The following is a 26,566-nucleotide window of genomic DNA, read 5'->3' on the forward strand; positions in this document are numbered from 1 at the left end:
GGGTAGCCTGGGTCGCATTAGTGTGTAAATTAGACTGTGTCTACATTTAGGTTCGCTGCTAAATATTCCCCTTAGATGCTAATAAACCAGAAGCTCCTCTCAACTCACGCTGACCACAATTGACCACAAAATCCGTTTTTTGAAAACATTTGTTAATGGAAGACAAATAACGTTGCACATATCCAGAAACAAAACTGCTTTATCTAAAAGTGGGTAAACAGTCTTAATCCCCATGTCGTCCTGCGGGTCAAAGTGGCCCGTTTTAAAGTTTGAAAAAGTGGGGAAAAAATATATATATTTCCACAGTGAAACTTCTGATGTCCACATTTTCAATTTTTTGGGGGAATCTTTGAACTTTTTTTGGTGGAAAAAAATGTTAAAAATGTTTCTTAAGAACGTTCACATAAAAATCAACCAATATCCAGCGAATTTCACCGGATTTTGGTTGATTTTTATGTGAATGTTCTTGAAGAAAATATTAGAAATTTTGCTGATATATATCGAATCACTTTAGATATTTTTAGGATTTTTTCTGGAAGATTTTTCTCATTTTTAAAAAAATATTTACAAGAATTCTTGCCAAATTTGGGGGATTTTTTTTTAAATAAAGCTTTTAAGGGAAACTTTTGGAATTTTCTTTCTGAAGGTTCTGCAAATTTTCAGAAATCTGAGGAATGTTTTTGCTGATTTTTTTGGCTTTTTTCAGACAAGGAAACAATATTTTTTGGTGTCTGTAAATGAGGACAACAGGAGGGTTAATGGCTTTTCAACTTTGAAACTGAATTGCTATTTCATGTATGATCTAAGTTTTTCAGATCAGTATTCAGAACTTGCTAAATACAAATAAATATTATGTATTTTGTGTGATTTCTTTTTCAAATTCGCTTATATATGTATACTGTCTATATAATCCAAGTCTCTACCTGAATTTATGGTGTCTGAAATAAATGAAACTCCTACTGAAGTTACACCAAAGACTGCATTTGCAGTAATTTTCATCACCCCCTCTTTACAGGAAATGACAGCTACTGGCATGTGCAGCTGTTTATGTGTGTGCTGTCCTGGTGGGGCAAAGGCTTGGGGGGTTTCGGGGTGTAGCGGGACACTTTACTCCTGTCCTTTCAGTCTCACCCTGCCCTGACATTCCCTTCAGACTCTGGGTGTCCAGTTGCCGCCGGTTATTTCTGCGTTCATCCCCTCCCTCGCTTCACACTCTTCGAATGCTCCACACACTCAGCTCCACGGTGGAGAGGAGCAGCCGCCTTCAATCGGACACCAAAAATAGCCCCGGGGCAGAGAGGGGGGTGGCGGGTGGGCTGGCTGCAGACCCCAGTGGAGGGTCCAAGGGAGTCATGTGCACCACTTTGTCCTCCCATAACACAGACAAGAGAGACGGCAGAGGAGTGAAGATCCAGTAACCCAACAGAGAGCAGCTGGACCATCTCACCCACTGCTGCTGCCTCGGCTCGTCACATGCACTTGTTTTAGTTGGAGGTGGAAAGTCAGGCTGAGCGTGGGCATTCGGTAGCCGAGCAGCTGGTCAAACCTGGACCATGAAGCTTAGCGTGGCGTTGTTTTTTGCAGGGCTCTTCGGGGCGTTGGCAGCTGTGTTTATCCTTCTTTCTTTTGGAACTGACTACTGGCTGCTGGCCTCAGAGAGCTGCCACCCAACCCCTGAAGGATCCGTGGGCCCGGGCGATGTGACCGTAGAGGTGGGTGCTTTAGGTTCAAAAAGATGACGTAAAAAAATGTTCACATTTGAAACCTGAGCTGAGTTGTTCTTGAAGCCTTAATTCTGTTGCTTTACGTTGTATTTCAGCTTTATTAGCAAGTTTGGAAGCTCCACAATCCCAAAAACTGATATGAAAGCCTATATATTATAATGAGACGTACTTTTAAAGTGTTCAAACAGGAATCAGAGTTGTTTGTTCTGATCTGAAAGCTGTTGCTCCGATCAGTCTTTCAGTAGGTGAGCTGCAGGGTGGAGAGGCATCCCTGCAGGATGTCTGCATGTAATCAGACACTGTTTAATGGAGCGGGTGTGCAGCTATGCAGTGATTGAGACATAGCTTGTACCACATGTCCCAATGATAGAAATACAAATAGCAGAAGTCCCAGTGGTAGGATGCCAGATTAAATATCACACACTCGGACATACTTGGCTTTTCAGGGTGAGCACTAATACTGAAACCGAGACCTGATAGCAGGACAATAAAACCAGTGTGGAGCTGAGTGAATACTGTATGCTGTAATGCAAGGGGATCTCAGTGTAGTCACTTCTAAAAGATTATTTTTACGTCAGTAAGGGGTGAAACGTTATGAGGATCCAATCAGAATGCAGCGTAAAGATGGTATTGAGCTTTTTCCCTTTAAACAAACATAAATACCAACATGGCCGTCAGTGAACTATTTAAAAATGCTTTCCAGCTGTTAGAAATGTTGGTGTGAAATCAGAAATGTGCCGTTAGTTGTATTGTAACCCTTTAGATTAGTCTTGAAACCACTTTGGACGATCTGACATTTAACCCTCCTGTTGTCCTCATTTACAGGCACCAAAAAATGTTGTTTCCTTGTCTGAAAAAATCCAAAAAGTCAGCTAAAAAATTCCCCAAATTTCTGAAAATTTGCAGAACCTTCAGGAAGAAAACTCCAATAATTCCTTAAGTTTTCCTTAAAGGTTTATTTTAATATAATCCCTCAAAGTTGGCAAGAAAATTCTGGTAAATATTTTCAAAAAATGAGTGAAAGTCTTCCAAAAGAAATCCTAAAAATATCAAACGTGATTCCATATATATCAGTAAAACTTCTAATATATTTTTAAGAACAATTTGTTGGATTTTGGTTGATTTTTTTTGTGTGAATGTTCTTAAGAAACATTTTTTACGTTTCTTTTTTTTTTTTACACCAAAAAGTGATAAAAATTTCCCAAAATGTTGAAAATGTGGAAATTTTCACAGTGAAAATATGTTTTCTTTCCACATTTTCAAACTTTAAAACAGGTCAATTTGACCTACAGGACACGAGGGTTAAAGCAAACGGTGAATGTATTTCCAAAGGTGTTTATTTTATGGACTCGCTGAACCAAGCAGGACTTTATGAAGCTTGAAGGTCCAGGATTCTTCTGCTTTCGTTTCTCTTTGAGGCGTTTCATGAGTTACGTAATAGGTGGACTGGGGACGTGGTTTTATTTACTCACGTGCAAAAAATAGTGACCAGCAGTGACCAGTGCTTCTTGAATGAGAACGTCCTCGACCTGCACGCTCACTTGGCACCAAACTAGGAGGTGCAGGGTGCTGCCTCAGCTCCACCCCTGACCTGCCTGAGCAGCTGCTCCGTGAGCTCATCCATTAACTGCATGTACACCCCCTGTCAAAAGTTTTAGGACGCTGTCTCATTCAAATAAAGTAGAACCTGTCCTACAACTTTTGACAGGGGGTGTATTTCATCATATGGATGTGATCAGGGCAGGACTCTGATCATACATGTAAAGTTTCAGACAGATTGGAGCATGTTCAGGACATTTACACAGCATTTGGAATTTCATGGCGAAGGATCAAAATTCCAGAGGCCGCCACGGACACGCCCTTTGACTTTGGAAAAAGATTTTAATAACTTTGGATCATTAAGGCCTCCTGTATGTACTGGCCCAATTTGAGGTGAATTGGAGTTTCCCCCTAGGAGGAGTTCACTCTAGAAAAACATGAAAAATGGGCAAAATCTGACATTCAATGCAAAATAGTTCACTTCCTGTTGGGTTTGGAATGTGGCTGTCACTGACTTTTTGTTCAGCCTGATGTGCTGCATATGTGTACCAAATTTGGTAGATACACCCCCTGTCAAAAGCTGTAGGACAGGTTCTACTTTATTTGAATGAGAAAGTGTCCTAAAACTTTTGACGGGGTGTATATGAACCTCATTCTGCTGTCTGCCTAAAATCAGGAAATGTGTCCTAATAAATCTGTATCTTTCTGTCTTGTTTCAGCGTGGGGATGTGGTGATGCAGGGCTCCAGCAGTGATGTGACTCTGTATCATGAGGGCTTCTTCTGGAGATGTTCCTTTGGAGGCAACGCAGGAGATGAAAACCTGCTGTGGAAGCTCTGGTTCAGTAAGTGACACACATGACATTGTTCTAACGTGACTCTGACTTTATTTTTTGTTGATGTTGGCACTTAATATGGTATATGATGTATTTTTAAAACAAATACATATCCCCTTTGTGCCATTCAAAGACAGAAATGTGCAGGATTCTGGTCATTACTCAGAAGGCAGACTGTTAGGATTTGAGCAGGGCGGTTTTGCTCACATAACAGATTAAATTCTCATATATTTCATCTGGTTTTAAAAAGCTGATGTTGCTGAAACCCCAAAGAGAGGAAATGCATAATTTTCTAAAGTGGATTTCTGAAACATACTAGAAATTCAGAACCCCACTTAAAAGCAGTTCTCGGGAAATTATGAAAAGTCATGGAGTGTTTAGGTAATAAAAAAGTTGTGTTAAGTGTGCTTTTAAGCTGTTCATGGAGCCCATCGTCTCCAGGCAGTGGTGGAAAGTAACCGAGTTGATTTACTGAACCACTATAGTTCAGTACATGTCTGATTTACTTCTACTTTACTTGAGTGCCTCCATTTTATGCTGCTTAATTCTACAGAAGGACACTACATTCATACTATTGCTTTAGTGACTTTTCAGCTGAATATTTTACATAACATAGTAGAAAGTCTTTAAACTGCAACACATTGTTAAGGATTAAACCATCCATCCATCCATTCTCTATACACCACTTTATCCTCACTAGGGTCATGGGGGGTGCTGGAGTCTATCCCAGCTGACTCGGGTGAAGGCAGGGGACACCCTGGACAGGTCACCAGTCTGTCACAGGGCTACATATACAGACACACAATCACACTCACATTCACACCTACGGACAATTTAGAGTAACCAATTAACCTCAGCATGTTTTTGGACTGTGGGAGGAAGCCGGAGTACCCGGAGAAAACCCACGCATGCACAGGGAGAACATGCAAACTCCATGCAGAAAGATCCCAGGCCCACCCTGGGATTCAAACCGGCGATCTTCTTGCTGCAAGGCCAAAGTGCTAACCACTAGCCCACTGTGCAGCCAGGATTAAACCCGTGGCTTCCAAATGTTTGTCTTATAAAAAAGCTGTCTTGTTGCTTTTCTCTTGATTTCACTTCAATAAACATCCAATTGGTCCAATATCTTATCAGAAATCAAGAGTCCAAAACCTGAAAACAGATTTGTTTATCTCAACTTTCTTTTTTCTTATTTCCTATCTTTTTAATCATGTCACAGTCCCCTGAGATTTATCTGCTGTGTCTGTTTAAAACTGTATATAAAGTAGTTCAAACTGGCTCCACCTGCAGCAGCGACAGTCATAATGATCTAATGGTGTTAAATGGAATATAACTTATCAATCAGAGGGATCCAAACAGTATTTTTACTGATACTTTAACTGCATCAAACATTGATGCAGGACTCCCTCTTGTATTGGAACGTACTGACAAAGCTCTATTGGTTTTATTTTTTTAGGGAAATGGTCTGAATACTTCTTCCTCTACCGCCTCCCACAAACTAAACAGAATATTGAGGAGTAAAAACAACATAAAATACACATAGAAGTGGATGCATTGCTGCAGGGAACATGGCAGCACGACAGCTCTGAGCACAGTAAATGTCAGTGTTTTTATTTGCTGCTATGTTTGATGAAAGCGTCTGACGCCATCGCAGCAGAATCCCCCCTCATGTGACTGTTTGAAGGCCGCACCATGTGATGTTATTCTGGCTGTTTGTCAGGTGGTTGTGTGTCATCTATTTTCTGATGGGGACTTTGAATGGATGGCCATTGTCAGAAACAGCCTGCAGGAATGAAAGGAGCTTGTGAGGCTCTGTGGAATTTCACATGTTGGAAGAGGAAGAAGCAGAGGAAAGAGAAGAGAGACGATAAAGAAAGAAAACACAACAGAACGAGTGCACAGCTATCATGTCCTTCGTCAGTTTAGCTAAGCCTCATGTCGTCCAGTGGATCAAAATGACCGGTTTTAAAGTCGGAAAATGTGGAGAAAGAAAAATCTGTTTCCTCAGTGAAACTTCTGATGTCCACATTTTCAACATTTTTGAAAAATTTTTGGTGGGAAAAAAAGAAATGTTAAAAATGTTTCTTAATAACATTCACAAGAAAAATCTACCAAAATCCAGTGAATTTTGCTGGATTTTGGTAGATTTTTTTGTGAATGTTCTTAAAGAAAATATTAGAATTTTTACTGGTATATATGGAATCACTTTAGATATTTTTAGGATTTTTCTGGAAGATTTTTGCAAATTTTTTGAAAATATTTACTGGAAATTTCTTGCCAAATTTGGGGGATTTTTTTAAAATAAAACTTTTAAGGGAAACTTTCAAGGAATTATTGGAATTTTCTTCCTGAAGGTTTTGCAATTTTTTTTTTTAGAAATTTGGAGATTTTCTTTGCTGAATTTTTGGATTTTTTCAGACAAGGAAACACTATTTTTGGTGCCTGTAAATGAGGACAACAGAAGGGTTAAATTTAGTTCCATGAAAGACTTAAAATAAAATGAACACAAATGGTTTTTCTGTCTTTTTGCAGTATTTCATGCATGTATCTTTCCTGAACAGGCCGTATCAAAACCACGTTTGTATTCTGGTGCATTTATTTTTTCTCTCTGCAGCAAACCAGGCTCACTCAAAGGAATGCATGCCCGCCTACCTCTTCCCATTCCCCGTGTCTCATCAGACCCACAACGCCACAGAGTACGATTCTGCCATAAGTGAGTCTTTGCCTATGTTTTTCTTTAAATACAGTGATTTCATCGTCCTGCATGATGGGAGGGGTTTCTAACACCTCTGTTGTCCAGTCTACAGAGGATTCTGGAGCGTCTTCATGCTCATTGGTGTGGCCGCTGTAGCGCTCGGTGGCTTCTTCATCATCTGTGCTGCTCCGTTTGCCAGCCACCGTCTGTATAAAACAGGAGGAAGCCTCTTCCTGACATCTGGTGAGTTAAAGCCAGCAGTGAGGAAACAAAACACACTCTGAAGTAATGTATAAAAGTGTACATCAGACTTTTATTCCATGGAGTTAGAAAAGGGAGCTTTTTACTATCATTTATATCAGTATGAAATCAATCTGTAAGCCTCTACGTACCTGACCTCCGTTTCCTCATTCACTGTGTATTTTTATTGTTAGCGTTTGATATTTTATGGTGCATTTTTCAATTTAGAACATCTTTATTCATAGTATATTTTACACTTTATTGTACATTTGCATCTTAGTATATTTCTTCTCTAATATTTATGTGATACTTAGTAGTTTTCTGTTGTGTTGTGGTCACTTTTGGCTTGCTACTGTAACAAAAGAATTTTCCCTCTATTCTATTCTATTCTATTCTATTCTATTCTATTCTATTCTATTCTATTCTATTCTAACCTAATAATAGCATTTGTGGTAATAAGTCAGTCACGGGGGACAGATTTTTGCAGAAAAGTACTTTAAATTGTGATATTGTTTGCCAGATTATTAGGATTATTTTTAAGGATAATATTCACTCCAATCTTAATCTTATAGTTCTACAGAGTTGGATAGTATTATTTCAATCATTGGTGTAAATCCTCCTCCCAAATGTGGTTGATATTCATCTTGTTTTTAATGAGTTTGAAGCCTCCCAGTCTCATGTCTTCACCTGCATTCCGTTATTTCCCACCCCAGCTCTGTTCCTGCTGTGTGTGGTCATCATGTACGTACTGTGGGTGCAGGTGTTGGACGTTGTGGACGTCTACATCGACCACCAGCGCTCTTCTCTGTGTCCGGGCTTCAGTCTGTCCCTCACCTACGGTCTGTCCTTCATGTTCGCCCCCGTTGGCATCTTCTTCTGCCTCCTGGCCGGCCTTCTTTTCCTCCTCATCGGTCGAACCATCCAGATTCACTACCACTGATTTAAAGCATCAGCAGGTTAGAGGAAGGAGACTGAAATGTGGGAATATGAATGTCTTTTACGGTCCTATTTTTTCTGCTGTGTAAACGCAAGACTGTAGATTCTGTTTGGCAGCTCTGTAGAGTAAAAGATGTGAAAAGCTCGAACACTTTTCATCCATTGCTGAGCTCAGAAATGGCATCATTATGACTCCAACCTGAGCTAGTTTCAGTGTAGTTCCACCCAGCACTGTGTGGAGGACTCACAGCAACCCTGACTATATATACAAATACCTGTGGTGCAAATATTTATTTCAATCTTGCGTGTCGGCGGTTGCAAGAGTTGAGAATGTATGTACATGAAAATTAAAGTTAGCAGCAGTCAAATGTTGGTGTTGTTAACCCTCCTGTTGTCCTCATTTACGGGATTCAGAAAACTTTATTTATCCCCAGGGGGCAATTAGAAAGGCAACGCCTAGAAAGGCATATTGTTTCCTTGTCTGAAAAAAATCCAAATATTCTGCAAAAAAAATCCCCAAATTTCTGAAAATTTGCAAAACCTCCAGGAAAAAATTCCAATAATTCCTTAAAAGTTTCACTTAAAAGTTTTATTTTTAAAAAAAAAAATCCCCCAAATTTGGTAAGAAAATTCTTGTAAATATTTTCAAAAAAATGATTGAAAATCTTCCAGAAAAAATCCTAAAAATATCTAAAGTGATAACATATACATCAAGAAAGCTTCTAATATTATCTTTAAGAACATTTTTAACATATTTTTCCACCAAAAATATTCACAGATTTCCTAAAAATGTCATCAGACGTTTCACTGGGAAAATATTTCTTTTCCTCCACATTTTCAAACTTTGAAACGGGTCAGTTTGACCAACAGAACAACACGAGGGTTAAATGGATGATCTCATGTTTGCTTTGGAGTATGAAATATAAAGTCTGCAAGTGTGCTGAAAGAATATTCTAAATATAAACTGTGTTTTGTATAGGGTTTGTAAAAAACAAAAAAAGCAAGGAGGTGTGATCGTTTTTATATTATGTAAATACAGTAATAGTGACAGCAGCCTTTTCTGCATTCAGTCTAAAGCCAGTGATATTCTGTGTTTTTGTTATTGTCCATAAATCCAATGAAAAAATATTTTGCTTCTCAATATTCCAATTTTTTCTGACACCAACTGGATCATACCGTAGATGGAATCCTTTAAAGCAGGTAAGAAATGCATACTTTCAAAAATAATTTCAGCTGGGTTTTTATTGGTTCCTATGTGCAGCTGTGTATTCTGGTGGGTGTTTAGGACAGCAGGGCAGCATATGTGTGTAACCCCCAAATAAACCCAGTGCACATGTTCATTAGAATAACTGAATGTCAGCCCATAAAGCAGCTTTGCTCATTTTTATGTTTTTAATCAGTCTTTGGATGAGAGATCAGCTCAATATCAGGTTTGATCTGTTTTTTGGTGACAATAATAAGGGTGTAGAAAATCATCACTTTGTCCCATAATACAATCAAATAGTCACATTTTTGGAGTGTATTCTGTTTATAGTTTCTGCTTTTTTCCTGCAGTGTTACTCTGCTGTTTGTGTACATAAAACTGTGGGGTTCAGTGCAGGTTGCCATGTTTCTAAATAAAGCAACGATTTTGTGTTAACGCTGTTGCATTTGTCAAGTCAAGAAATCTTTATTGTCCCCGCGGGGCAATTTTTGGTGCAGCCAGCAGCAAACAACAGACAAAACACAATAAAATGCGATACGCAACAATAAAATACACAACAGAAACAACAATAATCAGTTAAATGCAATAGAATACAAGAAAAGTAAAAACCTAAGGAAAGTTAAAATGACCACAGAGCAGAGTGCCTTATAAAGGCGTTAAAAAACGTTCTTTGTTAAGAAGGCCAATGGCCAATGGGACCCATGATTTTTTGAATCTAACTGTCCTACATATAGGCACTTGAAACCTGCGTCTAGAAGGAAGCACCCTGAATTCGGAAGCAAGAGGGTGCTGAATGCGTTTCTATTATCAGTCTCTCTGCGTTGTTCAGTGTGCTGTCAGTACGTAACACCGTGTCCATCCAATAAATGACTTTTTTTAATGAGTGTTTGCCCTAAAAATGACAAGGTGAAGGCTTTAATGTGTTGTCATTGTAACGGGGCGGTATGAGCCCTTGAAAGCAGGCCTTTCCAAATATAGCATCATGTGTCAGAATTAACAGGCCCGTTTTTCAAGAAAAGAAGTAGCAGACGTACTTAAGATGCAAAAAATATGAATTTATTCCACCTACGGGAAGAAGGTGACCCAATGCAAAAGCAAAATGTAAAAAAACCTGCATTGTGAGACTAAAACCTGCCATAAGAGGAACATAAATAAGCTCTGAGACCACAGACACTGAGCAGTCAGGAGAAAAGTCTGCAGTTTGGAATAAACTGCCTCTTATTCTTTTCTTTTTTGTGACTGTATGGACAGTTTTTTCTGTGAAATGGGCTAAATTATGTGACTGAAGTACCACCAGATGGCACTGCGATCTCACTTGATTTCCACATCAACCTGCAGCCTGAGAGGAAGAAATCCCATTTTTGCTTATCTTCAGTCCGTGTGGAGTGTATGTGGCGTTATGCATTTAATCACAGCTTCAGAGGTAGGATCTGTAGATGAAAGAATTCACACCTTGGCTGACAGACGGATGGTAATTTCACTCATGAATGGAGCATTTGATCAGGATCTGAATGGACTCTTGTGTTGATTCTCATGTGTCGGCATCAACTCTGTGCCTTTCAGGATTTATAATGTACTTATCATACATAAGGAAATGCATCTGCGGTTTGGCTCAGAAAGCAGCAGAGAGGGGGACGCGGTGTAAGGCTCTGATTATTTCCTGTGATTGACTTTGCCTTCGTGGGAAAATGTAATGATGGAGATTCACACTTCCAAATTTGAGAATTTTCAAATTACCGTGCGACGTCAGAAGCTGCACCGAGGCAGAACGCTGCAGGTCATGGAGGAGGCCGCATAGGTGGGCAGATGCTAATAAATTGTGAGATAAGATCACAGGATTTGTCCTGTTTGAGGTTGGAGCGGCCTTTTCAGCCAAGTCTCCCTTAGGAAAGAGATTTCTTATCGGGTGGACTTCCTGGTTTAAATGAAATCCTAATAAGATAAAAAAAAATGTTTAATCATTTCTTTATCCATATCCGAGAGAGAGCGTGTGACGAAGGGAAAGAAAAAGAGAGAGAGAGAAAAGAGAGAGAGAGGTATAATGCAGGTGTGGAGCAGCTACCTCCAGGAGAAGCTGGGCCTTGCAGTCAGTAATGTCATCAGAGTGGGAGTCCCGGCTGAATTCAGCACTGTTCTGCATGATTGCCCATGATAATTGTGTGTTGATAGGGAGCGCCAGAGATGGAGTATAATTTCCACTGAGAGATTCCTAAACAAATACCTGTGCTCAGCAGAGGGATGGAGTGCAGCAGGAGGTGAGGAGGAGAATAGTGGATGAGGGGAGATGGAGGATGAGAGGGTAACACTTCCAGAGGAGGAGGAGGAGGAGGAGGAAGTGGTCTCACTGTATGTCCTGCACACAATGCAGCCAATGACAGAGGTACAAAAAAATAAAAACGTGAATGGGAAAGAACAATACAAAGACGATGGTAAAGATTCTTCTTCTAAATATTCTGCTTTGAACAATAATTTCTCTTTTCCTACAAAAAAGTTCACTCCCTCAATAAAATCATTCCTCTAACTCAGAGACGTCCTTTTAGTCCAGGTTCCACATTCAGCCCAGTTTGATCTCCAGTGATCAATAAATCACAGCATAATAACCTGTAAATAACCACAACTCCAGAGCTTTTCCTTTTAGTGCAAAAAAGCACATTCTGAAAATGTTCATAATGAATAAACTGTCTGTTTCCAAAACACCATGAACAGTCTGACATTTCCTCATTAAAATAATTCTAAAAAACTTCAGCTTCATCAACATTCAGCCTCAGTTTATCATTTGTTCATCACAACTTACAGATGACAGCATTTAGTCACAGCTATCTGGAACTGAGCGTTTTATTATTTTACTTTATGATCAAAACAACTTGTCAAGATGGACAAATAATTTAATTTACACTTTTACAAATTTACGATCTGCAGTTCATGTCTGACATTTTTACGCTTTGCAAAGTCGTCCTGGGCCGCATATTTGACTCCCCAGCTCTATCCTTTCTGTTAATCATCGGACACAAAACGTCTTCTCCTGTCACTGTATGTGCACGAGAGGCTTTGGATTTTTACATGACACTCGTGCAAGATATGAGAGCAGAATTGATTCTTAATCTATCTGAGCTGTTCAGTAGATGTTGCAGAATCCTGTGTAAACGTCCTAAACTCAAATTTAAGAGCAGACAAACTTGTGAGCAGAGAAACTTTTCTTCTGGTCCCAAACGCTGAACGTACATCATTCTGAATAAAAACAGCATGTGTGTGTATACGGCTATATGCTGCTGGTGTGAAGGGATCAGAAGATAACGTCTACAGAGAAGCAGAAATGTGAGACATGCTGAAGCCCTTCGCTCATCTGGTCAAGAAAAGAAGATCCAGGAAGTTCAGCTCTTAGTCAACACTTGTATATTTAACCTTGAGGGAGGTTTGAGTTAATTGGAAAACACTCTTTGCCCGAGTGCTCTCACCTCACGGCTCGTAGTGCAGTTATCATAGCTTATCTTCCAAATGTATCATAATCCCGCATGACATGCAAGTCAGATTTCATTTAAATCTGATTACTTTCAACTCTCAGAAAAAGCAAAGTATTTGAATTGCATGAACAATATGGCAAGTCATATTACACGCTGCTTTCCTCTTTAGAGATAGTTTTACATAATTTCCCATTCGTTTTGAAATAATGAATAGACAATGGGCTGTATAATTGTCAGAATTTACAATTCAGAGGACTACGTCGTATAATCACCATGCATAATTCAGAGAGTGGAGCACATAGGTCACCGGTGGCAGTGGCACAAAAAGTAGCTCAGGTCGTCAAACAAACAGCGGAGAATCTACACATTTACCAGCACCGGCTCCCAACGTTAAAACTAAACCTCTTTGATGAGGCAACATTTTTCTTAAAGATCACAGAGGAGATACAAAAAAGTACAAGCACGGCATCCAATTATCCATACACCTCATCTTCCTCTGCGCTCAGATTGTTTCCAGTGAAGTCTGCAAGTTCAGAGGAAGCCGCTGATGTGTAAAGAGGCGCTGGCAGCAGAGGAACTGTGATTACATTGTTGGCCAGTGAAAGCTACACCTGTATTGAGTGGATCCTTTCTGCCCCTCTAACATCCTCTGGCCTCACACCTCAGTTTGTGCATATAAATTACATTCCAAAGTGTGTATGGATAGCCCTTGTTCATACACAAGGTCTCTTGTTTCAAAGGCATGCTAATGTCTCTCACAGTGAAACTCCTCTCAGCGGCTCTCTTTTAACTGCCAGAGCAACTGTGTAGGAGATGATTGGGACTCTTTAGCCATCTTCCCTCCTGAATATTCATACATTTTTAACGGCACATATGTATCCGCAGAATCCTAAACAAGAGAGAGGGTTTGGTTCAAGACAGCGTCACCAAACCTGAGACTTTATTTCAGCCTCAGACGTCTAAAACTTTGACGTGGGTGTCTGTTAATTGTTAAACACATTTGTAAAAACCCTTCCCTGCCGTGCCGTTTGAAAGATTTGCACTGTGTTAGCACTCGCTAGTTACACATCTCTCACTTTTTAATTCTTTCTTTGGGATTGCTGCGTTTCTGCGCTCCGGCTCCGTATTTGGGTTCAGCTTCCCCTCAAGCAATTAATTAATGCTTCAGTACAAACAGCCCATGGATTCGGTCATGAATATTCAAACACACCTCTTGCATATGATTTCTTATGCAGTGTTGTAACACCAGGCGTCGGTGAAGGAGCCATCAGGGCTTCAAAGTCGCTGGGGGTTTTTATAATCCTGTCTATCTGTCCTGATGTGAGCAGTGGATCCGTCTGCTTTTATTTGACAGAGGAAGACTTAACAAGCTGTCACGCTGATATGTGGCATTACCTTCCTCTGATGTGATTATTTTCACATTTTATTATTTCTCTCACCCTTTTCTCCTATTTTTCTAATTAATTATTGTATATTTTTTTAGTTTAGGCATTACTTGTATATTAATTTATTACCTAATAATTTATATCTTCTTTCTTAAATGCTTTTCAATGCAAAGGGATTGTAGAACACTGTAAAAAAAAACAACATTTCTTAATTGTGTTTTTTTAAGTTAATTAAAAATATTTTGGAAATTACAGGTTACTGTTCTTTCATTTCTGGAATATTAAGGGTTTTTTTTATTCTAAGAAATTTATTCCTACTAAATTTACTTTTCTGCTCAACTTTAGTTTTCTGCACATAAAGTTCAAAATCGGACCAAAAACTGAAGTCGGCAGCATTTTCCTCTCCTCACAGATGTAAACCTCACTCCTAACTGTCTCAGCATTGCAGTAAAATGTTCACTGCTCCGTTCAGTCTGCTTTAATGCTACACATGTTTATTAATGCCGGTAGCTTTTTCTAACAGGGGACTGTCATATCTGCTGCTCTTAAGCATGTCACTGTGTCTAAATGCATTCAAAAATAAACAGGCACAAGCCCTATTTACCATATTTAATAGAAGATAAATATACAATTCTAATGTAACTATTCAAATGATTTCTACTCTCTTTGTTTCGCTCTTCATGTGTATTCATAAGTGTTCCTTCATATGCAAAGCCCATTTCATTAGGAGCCACATTTATGAAAATGATGCGTTGAAATTACAGCAAACACAGGCCTATTATTAACAGTTGAACTACATCTGTACGGACATCAGAGTCACGTCGCCTTGATGTTAGCAAAGGTGACGTCCCGCTGAAGTTCCAGCAGAACAACCAGACTTCTGCGGCTCAGATTTCTACAGAAAAAAAGTGACAAGAATAGAAGTTCTTTCTGCTGCTTGCGGTAAACTCTGATCCCGACTCTGATTTTGTAAAAAAGTTAAAAACTTGTGACTAAGTTAAAAAGTTAAGAATATTTTAGCTGGAGTGAGTTGGCAAAGTACAATCAATAAAATCATTTAGTTTAATTGCAAATCTAAAGAATACAGTTTGATTGAATTCAGCAAATCTGAGAGCAGAACAACACCCAGAAAACACCACAAGAGAAGGAAAAGAACCCTAACCCTAACTGCAGCTCAGCTACAAACATTCAGGTCTGACGCCAGCTCAGTACTTACCTGCAGATTTCCTTTGCTTTTTGTAGTGCCTTAGACAAAAAACAATCGCGTTTTTTGCTTGAAGTGTCAAATTAAAGCGAGCACAAGTGAACATTACAGTCCTTTATCTCCTTTAACCAACACGGTTCACGTGTCCTCGTCCCGCTCCTGCTGCTGCTGCTGCTGCTGCTTTTATACCGGTTTCAACTTGCAAAATTATACCTTTGACCCCAAGTAAGACTGACATTCCTTGAAAGTAAAATCTTGCGCCAGAGTGGGGTGCTTTGGTTTTGCAATGGTAAAAGTAGACTTTGTATAATGATATCCTCAGCTTGGATGTTGGGGAAAGGAGCACAGCAGTGAATAATGTATCTGCATGCAGATGATTAATGAATATGTTCATATATTCATTTATTAATTTATACATTTGAATTGTAATTTAGCTTTGCCCTTATACTTGCCATAACTTAAAATTTATCTTTTAAAGTCTGTCATTAAATCCACTTATTTGGCGGTTTGATTGTGGTCATTTAAAGTCTCATTCTTCCTCTCATACTGGAAGACAAATAAAGATTTATGCTCCGTTTTTTTTACAGTTTGTGTAAATTTTGCACCACCTTATGTGATCTCCAGCGTCTCTACATTATCCTTCTTGTTCATATCTGAAGAAGATTGGAACAATGTGGAAAAACAGAGCGCCAAGTTCAGCAAAGTTTTACAAAGTAAGAAGGAAATGCCAGCTGAGGAGGCACCGCCGGCTTCACATGCCAGAGGGACCAGATGACGGCTGAAAAATGTTACTGATGATAAATAAACATTATTTAAAAGATCTGTCAGCCCCTGTTAGAACGTAGCCGTGCTTCATTTGTTTCGCTGCTCTGAGGGCATAAGGAATATTTAATCACTCTTCTGAAAGACATGAATAATCACAGATACCTTTTTCTGGAAGCCACACACACACACACACACACACACACACACACACACACACACACACACACACACACACACACACACACACAGTGGTGTTTAAGATTTACATACATACAATTTAAATTTGTGCGCATTTGATAAACAATGTGAAGTTTAAATGCTACATGCAGAACACTGTATTTCAGATGGAGCTACAAACATCTAAGGTTAACCACCAACTCTTCCACGGCCTCATCATTTATACCAGTTTGTCATTTATACCCAGTGCTGCTACACCACGTAGTTTTTTTGTCATAAATAGAAGAATAAAAGATATTAATAAAAAACTACACTGTTGGCTTTTTCAACAGATTTAAAGAGGCATTTGTTTCTATTAATGTGGTGATATACTCAACAAATCACACATAAAGTGGTCATTTGCATAACTTCAATGAATAAAAACAACATTTATCACACCTTTAAATCCATGAAATTAGAACCTGTGATTTTAATTAAGCAGAATTAAGATTAGGTGCCAATAATGAGAGAGAAACAGATAAAATCTGTCTTCTTTAAACCTCTGACATGGAAGGTCTGCTGTTCTCTTTAGCACTGAGGTGTGTCCTTATGGCTTCCTAAGACATTCAGAAAAAGAGCCTGGAAAAGTATTTAAACTTCAAAAATCCACAGTATTTGAAATAAATTAGTCTCCCATAAGGAAAATCATCTACAAGTGTTGTGGTTTTGTCCAGCAGCTGCTGCAAAATACAACGAGAAGTTTTCAAGAATCCCCAAATCTCAGCACAGCATCAGAAGGTAAATCTGTCAGCTGGAGGTGTCGAGTCTCTCCAGTCAGCAAGAGACAAAACAAATGTGACCTGCGTGGGATTCGGGCTGGAAAGAAAGAACATTACACTCTAACAAAAAAATGTTCTTTTTATGGTAAAATTCTGGCAGCCGTGGTCGTAAAATTACGGCAAAATATTTTCCACATTTACGGTAAAGAAATGTATTGATATTGTTCATTTTAGAGTTAAAATTGTGCTTCACTTCATATTTTAGTTTAAAAAAGTTTTACCTTTAAAATTTTTTACATTTACATGAAGATTCTAGGGTTGCTCAGTGGGCTAGTGGTTAGCACTTTGGCCTTGCAGCAAGAAGATCCCCGGTTCAAATCCTGGCCTGGGCCTGGGATCTTTCTGCATGGAGTTTGCATGTTCTCCCTGTACATGCGTGGGTTTTCTCCGGGTACTCCGGCTTCCTCCCACAGTCCAAAAACATGCTGAGGTTAATTGGTTACTCTAAATTGCCCGTAGGTGTGAATGTGAGTGTGATTGTGTGTCTGTATATGTAGCCCTGTGACAGACTGGTGACCTGTCCAGGGTGTCCCCTGCCTCACCCGAGTCAGCTGAGATAGACTCCAGCCCCCCCATGACCCTAGTGAGGATAAAGCGGTGGATAGAGAATGGATGGATGAAGATACTACATAAAGTAGTTTGCACAGTTTATTACAAATTTTAGAGCATTTTCCATCATCAGCATAAGAGTTAGTGGATTTAACATTAAATATGTGTATTTTTTAACAAAAGTTGTGGTTACAGCTGTCATTAATATTAAAACATATGTTTGATATCAACACATAAGTGCATCAATTTGACCGGTAACAAACTGTGCTTTTTGCATGAAATAAATGCAGAAATGTAACTTGTTTTAAATATTGCAGCATGTTTCCATTATCAGGACAACAATACGTACATTTAACTGTGAAAAAATGGATTCTTTTTGAGAGTTAAATCCAAAATTACAGCATTGTTCTACATTCAACGCCATTTTTTCCATTAAAACTGTGCAGGAGTCAAGAAATGTATTTTTTCAAGAGAAAAAAAATCTAAAAAAAAACACTTTTCTCCTAATTATTTATGGGGATTCAGTGTTATATAAACTGCATCAAACTGTTTTAGAGTTTACAGATTTTTACCGCCATGTTTTACAGTTTTCAACCATAAAATGTACAAACATTTTTTACAGTGTAGAGAAAACTACAGTTTTCCCAGTGAACAAAGAAGAGGCCCTCTGGAATAACGTGATCTGGACGGATGATCGCCAGAGACAGAGTTGTTGGACCACAGGAACGCTTTCTGTTTGGGCTCAGACCAAAGGCAGCTTTTCAGGAGAAGAACCTCACTGTGGTGGAAATGTTCTGGTTTGAGGTGGCTTTGCTGCCTCAGGTCTGGGCAGCTTGCAGTCATTGATTCAACTATGAATTCTGCATCGTATAAAGAGCGCATGAAGATATTGTGAGGCCATCTGTCTGAATGCTGGAGTTGGACTGAAGTGGGCCTTTCAGCGAATAACGATTTCGAACACGAACAAATCCACCGAGGAACGGGCTCGAAGAAAAGAAGTCCAGATTTGAATCCCACTGAAATGCTGACGGGGGATTTTGTAATGCGAAGTACATGCAAGAAACCATCAAACATCTCTCAACTGAAGGAATTCTGGAGTGAAGAGCTGTCAGAGATTTCAACAAAGCCGATTTCAGAGACTGGTGGACAATTATGTAAAACACCTGCAAGAAGTTATTCCTGCTGGAGGCGGCAGCGCTAGCTTCTTTGGGCCAAGGGTGTAGTTGCTTTTTTCCACTGGAATAATTTTACATCTATTTGTTGAAAAAAAACTGAAAAAGCTAATTTTTCCCTTGTGGTGTGTATGTATACTCCTTTATCTGGAGGCTTTATGTGTCTGCTTGTCAAATATGTCAGGAGAAGCGATAATTTCCCATTCTTATGGAATCCTTACGACTTACTATGTTGTACTTTGAAATGCGCCATGTTCACTTTTTAGAAAGGATTCAGAATCTAAGCACAAAACTTAGAAGTTCCTAGTATGTGATTTACAGGAAAAATAAGAAGAAGGTCGTTTCTTCAGTAGGAACTATTGACGGCAAAGAAATCTGTACCAAAGCAATAACAGAAAACTTAACATATAAGTTGAAATATTTGAAGGTTAAATGCAATTTATGCAAATTAATAAACTGAGAGCTTGTATTAAACGATGTTAAATACTGTTTTCGGGCTTTCATTCTTTGATCTTGTTTGGCATCTTGACATCTTCTGTCTTACTGCTGTGGTGCTTCTGTAGACGTCTTACTGGACTTCTTTCGTCTGCTGCTGCCAGAAACCACAGCGGTAAAATGTTCAACAGAGGATGTTTGGTCGTAAGACCCATGAAACACAAGGATTACAATTCAGCCTCGCCAAGAAGAACAAAAGCAGACCGTCTTTTAGCAGTGACGGTGTTGCTGCAACGCTCGGCAACAGTGAAACTCTGAGCATTCAGCGCTGTATGTGGACGACTTTCTCGCTGCATTACGGTCCAGTTGAGGATCTTTTCAGTTTTTCCTCTGACAAACACCGGCTTAAACAGAGCTCACAAGGCTGTTCAATCAATCCAGTCAGAGGACTGGTGGTTACGTAAAAGCAGTGGACGCTGAGAATCAACACCAGATCAGAGAAAGCGAGCAAACTCTGCGGGTAATAAGCACACTTCATGACTTATCCACTCCATTTCAGTTAGCCTTTTTTCTGCTAGCCTGTGTGTAATATCTCCGTCCAGTTCCCTGCAGAAGATGTCATGCTAGTCCCTTGCCCGTTGGCACAGAGGACACCTGCTCGTTGGCATGGTGACATCTGTGCCTCTGGGACGACCCAAAGGGGCAATCTGTTCAGCAGACAGAGGGGCCGAATGGTTTGCCCTTAAGCAACAGGCTTTTCTGAGCAGGGCCTTGGATCTGCAAACATGCTGGATGAACGAGAAGGGACTTTCACAGTATGGTTGGGAAATGATTGGCCCCATTATGTACAGACTATCTATCTATCTATCTATCTATCTATCTATCTATTCTATCTATCTATCTGTCTATCTGTCTATCTGTCTATCTATCCATCCATCCATCCATCCATCCATCCATCCAATCCATCCATCCATCCATTCCATCCATCATCCATCCATCTATCTATCCATCATTTTAGTAGTTACCAATTTACATCCTCCTTCTCTCCCATCTTGTCCCCCGTCCTGTGCACCAAACATGAATGTGCATGAGCTCATACGTGCACAGTACTGTAGTAAAGCTGGAATAGAATTGTGTGGAGCCGCTTTCCTCGTTTCCCGTTTAAAAATCCATGTTCCAACGCTGGATTTTTGGTACACAGGAGGACACATGCACTGAATTTCTCACACAGTGCTTTGGATTAGAATCGCTGACTCCACCTTTAATGCAGATTTATATCATAAAGAGCGAACAGATCGGAAAAATGATAATAAATAAGGGAATATGTTGTCTGAAAACATCTGCATTGCTAAAATTAATTGAAATCGAGCTCTATTGGGCTATTGCCGGCACTTGTAAGTGCACTTACCAGCATTTTGTGCATTTACTGTGACATTCTGACTTTATTCTCTCTTCCAGTTGAACCCTTTTTTCTGCCTTTCTGTCTGCTTCATCTGCATATTCTATACTGATTCATTTGGGAACATTGAAGTTTGCACATTTACATATTATCTCTCTTCCTCTCTCTCTTGTTTTTTTTCCTTTATGACTTTATTTTGGAATTAAAGCAGCCCAGATTGATGTGAACTCTGATTATTTGCTGTGGATGCTGAGCTACAGACTGAAACCTTTAACGACTGCCTCCTCATGAGTTTCTGAAAGCTGTGCACCATGAAGCTGACACCCAAAGTTTAATATTCTCCTTCTTTATTACAATGATAATTTGCATGTTGTTTGCTCATTGCAACTCTTTTTGGACAAATTCCTGCGCGACCGCTTAAAGTCAATAAAATGTGCATCTGGTTCTGATGAAGTTGAGAATATGATAATATGAACCAATATAATAATAACGTGGATGAATAATTCCGACGTCAGGTTTAAAGGTGCGTCACCTGCAGACTTCTCCCTTTTTAACCTTCACCAAATGCTTAAGCAGCATTTTATTCTCATTTTAGTCCCTGGGAATACATTTTCTCACAGGGAGTTTAATATCTTTTTTTTGCATTATGTGCCACAATGATGGATCATCCTGATTGTAGATCCGAGCGCTGACAAGCGGGAGGTGGAGGGAGGAGAAGGAGGATAAACCATCTTTGGTGGCGTTTGTCCAACTTCACAGACTATCAATGCAGGACATAAATCTTCTGAATGCATATTAACACTGAATCAATGTACAGTGTAGCTTGAAGGGTTTAACCTGCTTTTTTGTTTAAATTTGTATTCAAATCCGGCATGCCCAGGGTGCAGCGTTTGTCCATCCACAGCACTTTATTCACGGTTCACTGCGGTCCGTGAGCTGCTGTGAGAACAGGATAATTAATAAAACAGGGGTCGCTGTAAATGTATGTATCTTTAAACCAAATTGCTTTTATTTTATGACAGCTGATTATCAGGACAAGACGTGACTCTCAAATCTCAGCGCTGCCGCTTGCATCTCAAGAGTCTCAAATAGTAACACTAAGCGCCTCATTTTACACCCAAACACAGTCAGGAGAAAACTGCAAAATCTTCCATGTATTCCTTGTTAATGCTTTGAATTGCTTCTTGTATGAATCCAGATAACTGATCGTACAGTAAGGAACTATGAAGGTACAGTCATGGTAAATAATGATCAGACCGCCCTTGTTTTCTTCTATTTCTTGTTCATTTAATGCCTGGTACCACTGAAGGTTTCATTACCTGAAGATACAGTGAACAGGACGACAAACGCAAGCTGATTCCATCATACTTTAATGTCCTGTTTGACCTGCAGTTGTGTGAAGGTCCAATGAACCAGGTCAATGTTTGGGCTGCCTCTAGAAAACAGTCTCTTTCCATCAGCTGGAAAAACTCTTTCCTGCTCCAATGACTGGATTTTCCAACAAGACAATGCTCCTTGCTGGAAAGTTTGGATCTTTCAGAAGCTGTTGGGTTGTTTTAAAATGAAACTGCGTCACAGTTTTAACTCTTTCTAACGTGATCATAATGCCAAGAAACTGAAGAATTCGCTCAGATCATCCTCAATTACCGGCTGTCAAAGATTCAAGTTTAGCAAATAGGAAAGATTGAAAGTTTTATTTATTTATTTTTTTTAGCATTGAGGCTTTCAAAAATGAAGCAGGCGTCTTGGAAGTCATACTGGTTTGTCTCAGAATTGTTTTCAGTCCTCCAAACATCATAAATTATTTTATTTGCATCATATCTACAACCCTAGAAGAAACACTGCTTACAGACTCCTGAAACAAATTTCCCTTCCATTCCGAAAGGTTCTGTGCTTTAGAGAGTTGGACGCTGAAATGATCTCTGTGGAAGGTGGATTTTCATCTGGAGAAACAAAAACGTCCAATATTTCTTGACTCATATTCTTCATATGAGTCTTCAGATTCTCTTATCTAAAACCCACCAACACAAAGTGCTGCTTCTTTGAAAAATCCCACCTGGTAAAGCCCTCAAAAAGATCATTTAAGTAAGATAAAAAGATGCCTGGTTTAATGAAAACGGCAAGGGGGTGTAGTCATATTTTCCATGACTGTATGTTTATGTCTCAGTAGATTAACATAAGTTCCACAAATGTCTTTTTCATGATGGGATCATATTTTCTGGACAGCTAAAAATGAGTTGTTGCAACCTTGTTGATGCAGCAGAACCTCCACCTACATTACCCACCAATGCAACTCTGCCGTAAGACAGTTTGTTGGGCAGTTCTGATGTGCTCTGCTGGGTGTTCAGTATCCAGATGTTCCCACAAGCAGGATGAAAGAATGGACTGATGTCTTTATAACTCCACATCTCCACATATTTGCTTTTCCAGCTGACAATTATGTCAAATGATGTCAGCTCCAGACCGTGTTTGGATGAATTTCTTACATCTTCCCTATGGAGCCACAAAGAGCTTTATGGGTCATTCTGTCTCACTGTACCCAATGCCCCAATCCTGATATCTTCAACTTTGACAGATTTTTTTTTAAAAAACAAAGTGGTGAAATTGATTGAGCTACCATGTGGAAAATCTGGGGTCACAGGTAACGTTTAGTTTTTGAGTTCTAATTCTTAAAGAGAGAAGGTTCATGTCGATTTTGTGCGTCCTTTTCCTCATGTTTGTGTGAAGAAATGTTTGAAGTGCAATAACTTGGGAAAATATATAGCTGGAATCCTGAAAATGTTCAGGCTCATTGATATGTACAAACAGTCTTTAACAGTTTAACCCTGCTTTGATAGAATAACACAAACCACTTATATGATGGTGTCAAACTGCCCAAAAGATGTTCTGGTTACGCCTGTATTACAGGGAATAAAACGTGAAAAAAATGTTTATTTTGCACCCAAAGGGGCTGTCTTTTTCTAGTGATTGGACACCAATAGGAGTTAGAAAATGTAGAGGAAAAAAAATTCAACACCAACCCACCCCTATTTAAGACATTGTGACTCAAAAAGTTACAAAAATGACCAAAACTGGTACAGGTTTTTCTAACTAACATATTGTATGCGCAGAGAAAAATCAGGCAAAAATGAGATAGTTAGTGGTGAGCTTTTAAAAAAAAAAAATTTGGTGAACTGAGGTGGAATACCCTATCCAATATGTAAAAATCCATTTTTAAAAAATCCTTTTGCGTTTTAGGTAAAACAATTTATCATGTAAACATAATTTTCTGTTGCTTTTTATTGACGTTTGATTAAAACTCAGTGAAGGAGCCAATATTACTGAGCAAACTGTGTGCACGTGGGGGGTCGCTGTTTTGACACCTGGGGCTCAGGCAGGTAACCCCATCAGGTGTTTCACCCCGGAAGTACAAAAAAGTTTGCTCGCCATGGCGCCGAACGGTTTCGCGCTGTCAGTATTACATCACCGCCCACATCCAGTCAGTTTTGTCTCAGAAACCACTCATAATAATCCAATAGTTAAATCCTAACTTTGCACAAAACCCGCGCAGTTTGAAGCCAAACCAGTCAGTTTTACGGCAGCATCCGATCGTGCGTAATCGCAGCCGCTCGAATCGATAAGGAGCTTCTTGGATTAACTAATTCCTTGTCGGAGTTTATCAGGAGATGCCGGCTTCAGCTGGAGCCAAGGGGAGGCTGTAATCCAGTTTCTGACTGACTGATCCGTGGCACCGTGAGTACCAGAGCAAACTGTGGAAGTACTTTCACTTGTGGGTTGTTGTGCTGCTCAGTATTTGTTCAATATCTGACTTCGTATTTTGATTTTGGAGCTGGAAAGACTCGGGGCGGACTTTCCTGGAATTGTAATTTGTGATGGACTGAACTGTGTGGGAAGCGTTGGTGTCTCTTTACCTGACTGGACTCAGAAATTCAATGTGGGACACCTGGACACAAACCCTCCTCTTCACATCACTTGCTGGTTTCTAAATGCTGAATTGAGTTGTGAAGCTTCAAGTTTTGGCTGAGTTGACATCTGCAGCATACAGTGGACTCTGTAAGGGATGAAGCTACTAAGCAACTGTCAGACTTTGATCTGTTTTAGACTGCTTGTCAAGACTCTAAAGTAAAATTTATTTTTGAAGCAGGCATTTCCTGTACAGACCTCATGCTAAAAACCTCTGTTTTTACAGTTGCAGCTCAGATCTCTGTGACAAATACACACCTTCGACACGGTACTCGTGCCAGATGAAGCTACTTTTATTGATTTTAGTTGAAGTATTGCAGCATCCATTCTGTATGTGGTCCTGTGCATTCAGAGTAGGCTTTAGGCCCATCACAGGTGTTTTTGCTGACAAGATCCAGTGAGCTAGGATAAAAAAATAATAGTAATTTTTAAAAAATCCCGTTGAAGGTTTGGTAGTGAATTGCACTAAAAGGGTTAATATGTAATCGTGGGACTTCACATGTCAACATGGCCGCCTATAACCAAACACCACATGACATTTTAGAGAAAGATTCTTCTAAATATTAGACATACAACTGATTTCTACAGATCTAGTAGTAAACCTGTTGACTGCTTTGTATGAAATAAGTCAGAAATTTGTGGAAAGGGATTTAATTTGTGATTTTCCATATAAAATGTGATATATTGGCAATAAAGAAATATCTGTCCTGATCATCTCACCTTAATAAAATCCAAACTATTTGTGAATCAGCTCATTTTATTATTGTTTAGCTCATTAGAAGGTGGTTGGTGTTAAATTCAGACGTTATTTAGTTGATATTGTGGTGATATCCAGTCATTTTTTATTAATAAGTGATTGTTTCCATAATAATAATTATGGGATTTGTAAAGACATGATCATAATGAACATAAAAATGTAATTTCTTTCACTTTTGCTAAAATGTATGCAGATATATCCCATGGACTAAAAAAGTCCCTCAGTTATAGACTGACCCAAAGTAGTAGAGTGAAGTCCAGCTGGAACCCACATTTTATCAGAAAACACAGTAAAGATAACCCAGCCCATCCATCCATCCATCCATCCATCCATCCATTCTCTATCCACCGCTTTATCCTCACTCGGGTCATGGGGATGCTGGAGTCTATCCCAGCTGACTCTGGTGAAGGCAGGGGACACCCTGGACAGGTCACCAGTCTGTCACAGGGCTACATATACAGACACACAATCACACTCACATTCACACCTTCGGACAATTTAGAGTAACCAATTAACCTCAGCATGTTTTGGACTGTGGGAGGAAGCCGGAGTACCCGGAGAAAACCCACGCATGCTCAGGGAGAACATGCAAACTCCATGCAGAAAGATCCCAGGCCCAGACATGGCCAACCAAATGATTATAATGATTATTGTTACTGTTTGATTAACCAACAAACCTAAAACATCCATACTTTGAGACATTCATCTTCCCAAGTCCACACTGTAATACACACTAATCTGCATCTCAGGAGACAACAAGACCAACATAAGGGCCCCAGTTAACTATAAAAACTAACAGATTAAAACTTTCAAAGCATAATTGGTAGAAAAACTGCTTTTGGTGGGGCTGGGATGGAAAATTACACTAGAAAAAGGCTTTTTGTTTTTATAGACCAAGCGCAGTACATTTACTGAAACACACTGATTACATGAATCAAGGTAAAAGCCACTTTCTTGTATTGATTTGCCTTTTTAGTTTTTTTATTTTAAAACCTGACATGCTGTAGAGAAAAACACAAAATCTAAGTATGGGGGCTGCACCTAACAAATACTGACTAAATCCAGTGTATGCTGTTGCTATTAATGATCCACATTCACGGTTTGAGGAAGTGAATGTTTAAACTGCAACTCTTGAACAAATCTACTGAAGAGGAAAACATACTGAGGTTGAATTCTGTGGCACAGTATTAGGGGATCTTTTTCCAGTGATGCCTCGTCAAGCCCTTTTTTTCCAGCTGTTATTCAGATGTACGTGGCACAATGTACATTTACACATTTTAGATTTACCATAAATGATAGCCTATAGTAG

The 26,566-nt window shown here is 39.4% G+C and overlaps 2 protein-coding genes across 3 annotated transcripts in view; both read left to right on the forward strand.

Annotated features, from left to right (window-relative positions):
• The window catches only part of LOC110959998 (cytochrome c oxidase assembly factor 5), a 523,208-nt gene that overhangs the window by 71,817 nt on the left and 424,825 nt on the right, over nucleotides 1–26,566 (forward strand). The gene's annotated exons all lie outside the window — the stretch shown is intronic.
• On the forward strand, nucleotides 1,130–9,612 carry tmem182a (transmembrane protein 182a). Its single transcript, XM_022210942.2, has 5 exons — nucleotides 1,130–1,712; nucleotides 3,983–4,106; nucleotides 6,712–6,810; nucleotides 6,898–7,035; nucleotides 7,746–9,612. The coding sequence occupies exons 1-5, from the start codon at nucleotides 1,554–1,556 to the stop codon at nucleotides 7,970–7,972; spliced, it is 747 nt and encodes a 248-aa protein (XP_022066634.2). The 5' UTR covers nucleotides 1,130–1,553; the 3' UTR covers nucleotides 7,973–9,612.

The sequence above is a fragment of the Acanthochromis polyacanthus genome, chromosome 14 (genome assembly GCF_021347895.1).
Source record: "Acanthochromis polyacanthus isolate Apoly-LR-REF ecotype Palm Island chromosome 14, KAUST_Apoly_ChrSc, whole genome shotgun sequence".
Classification (NCBI taxonomy): Eukaryota; Metazoa; Chordata; class Actinopteri; family Pomacentridae; genus Acanthochromis; species Acanthochromis polyacanthus.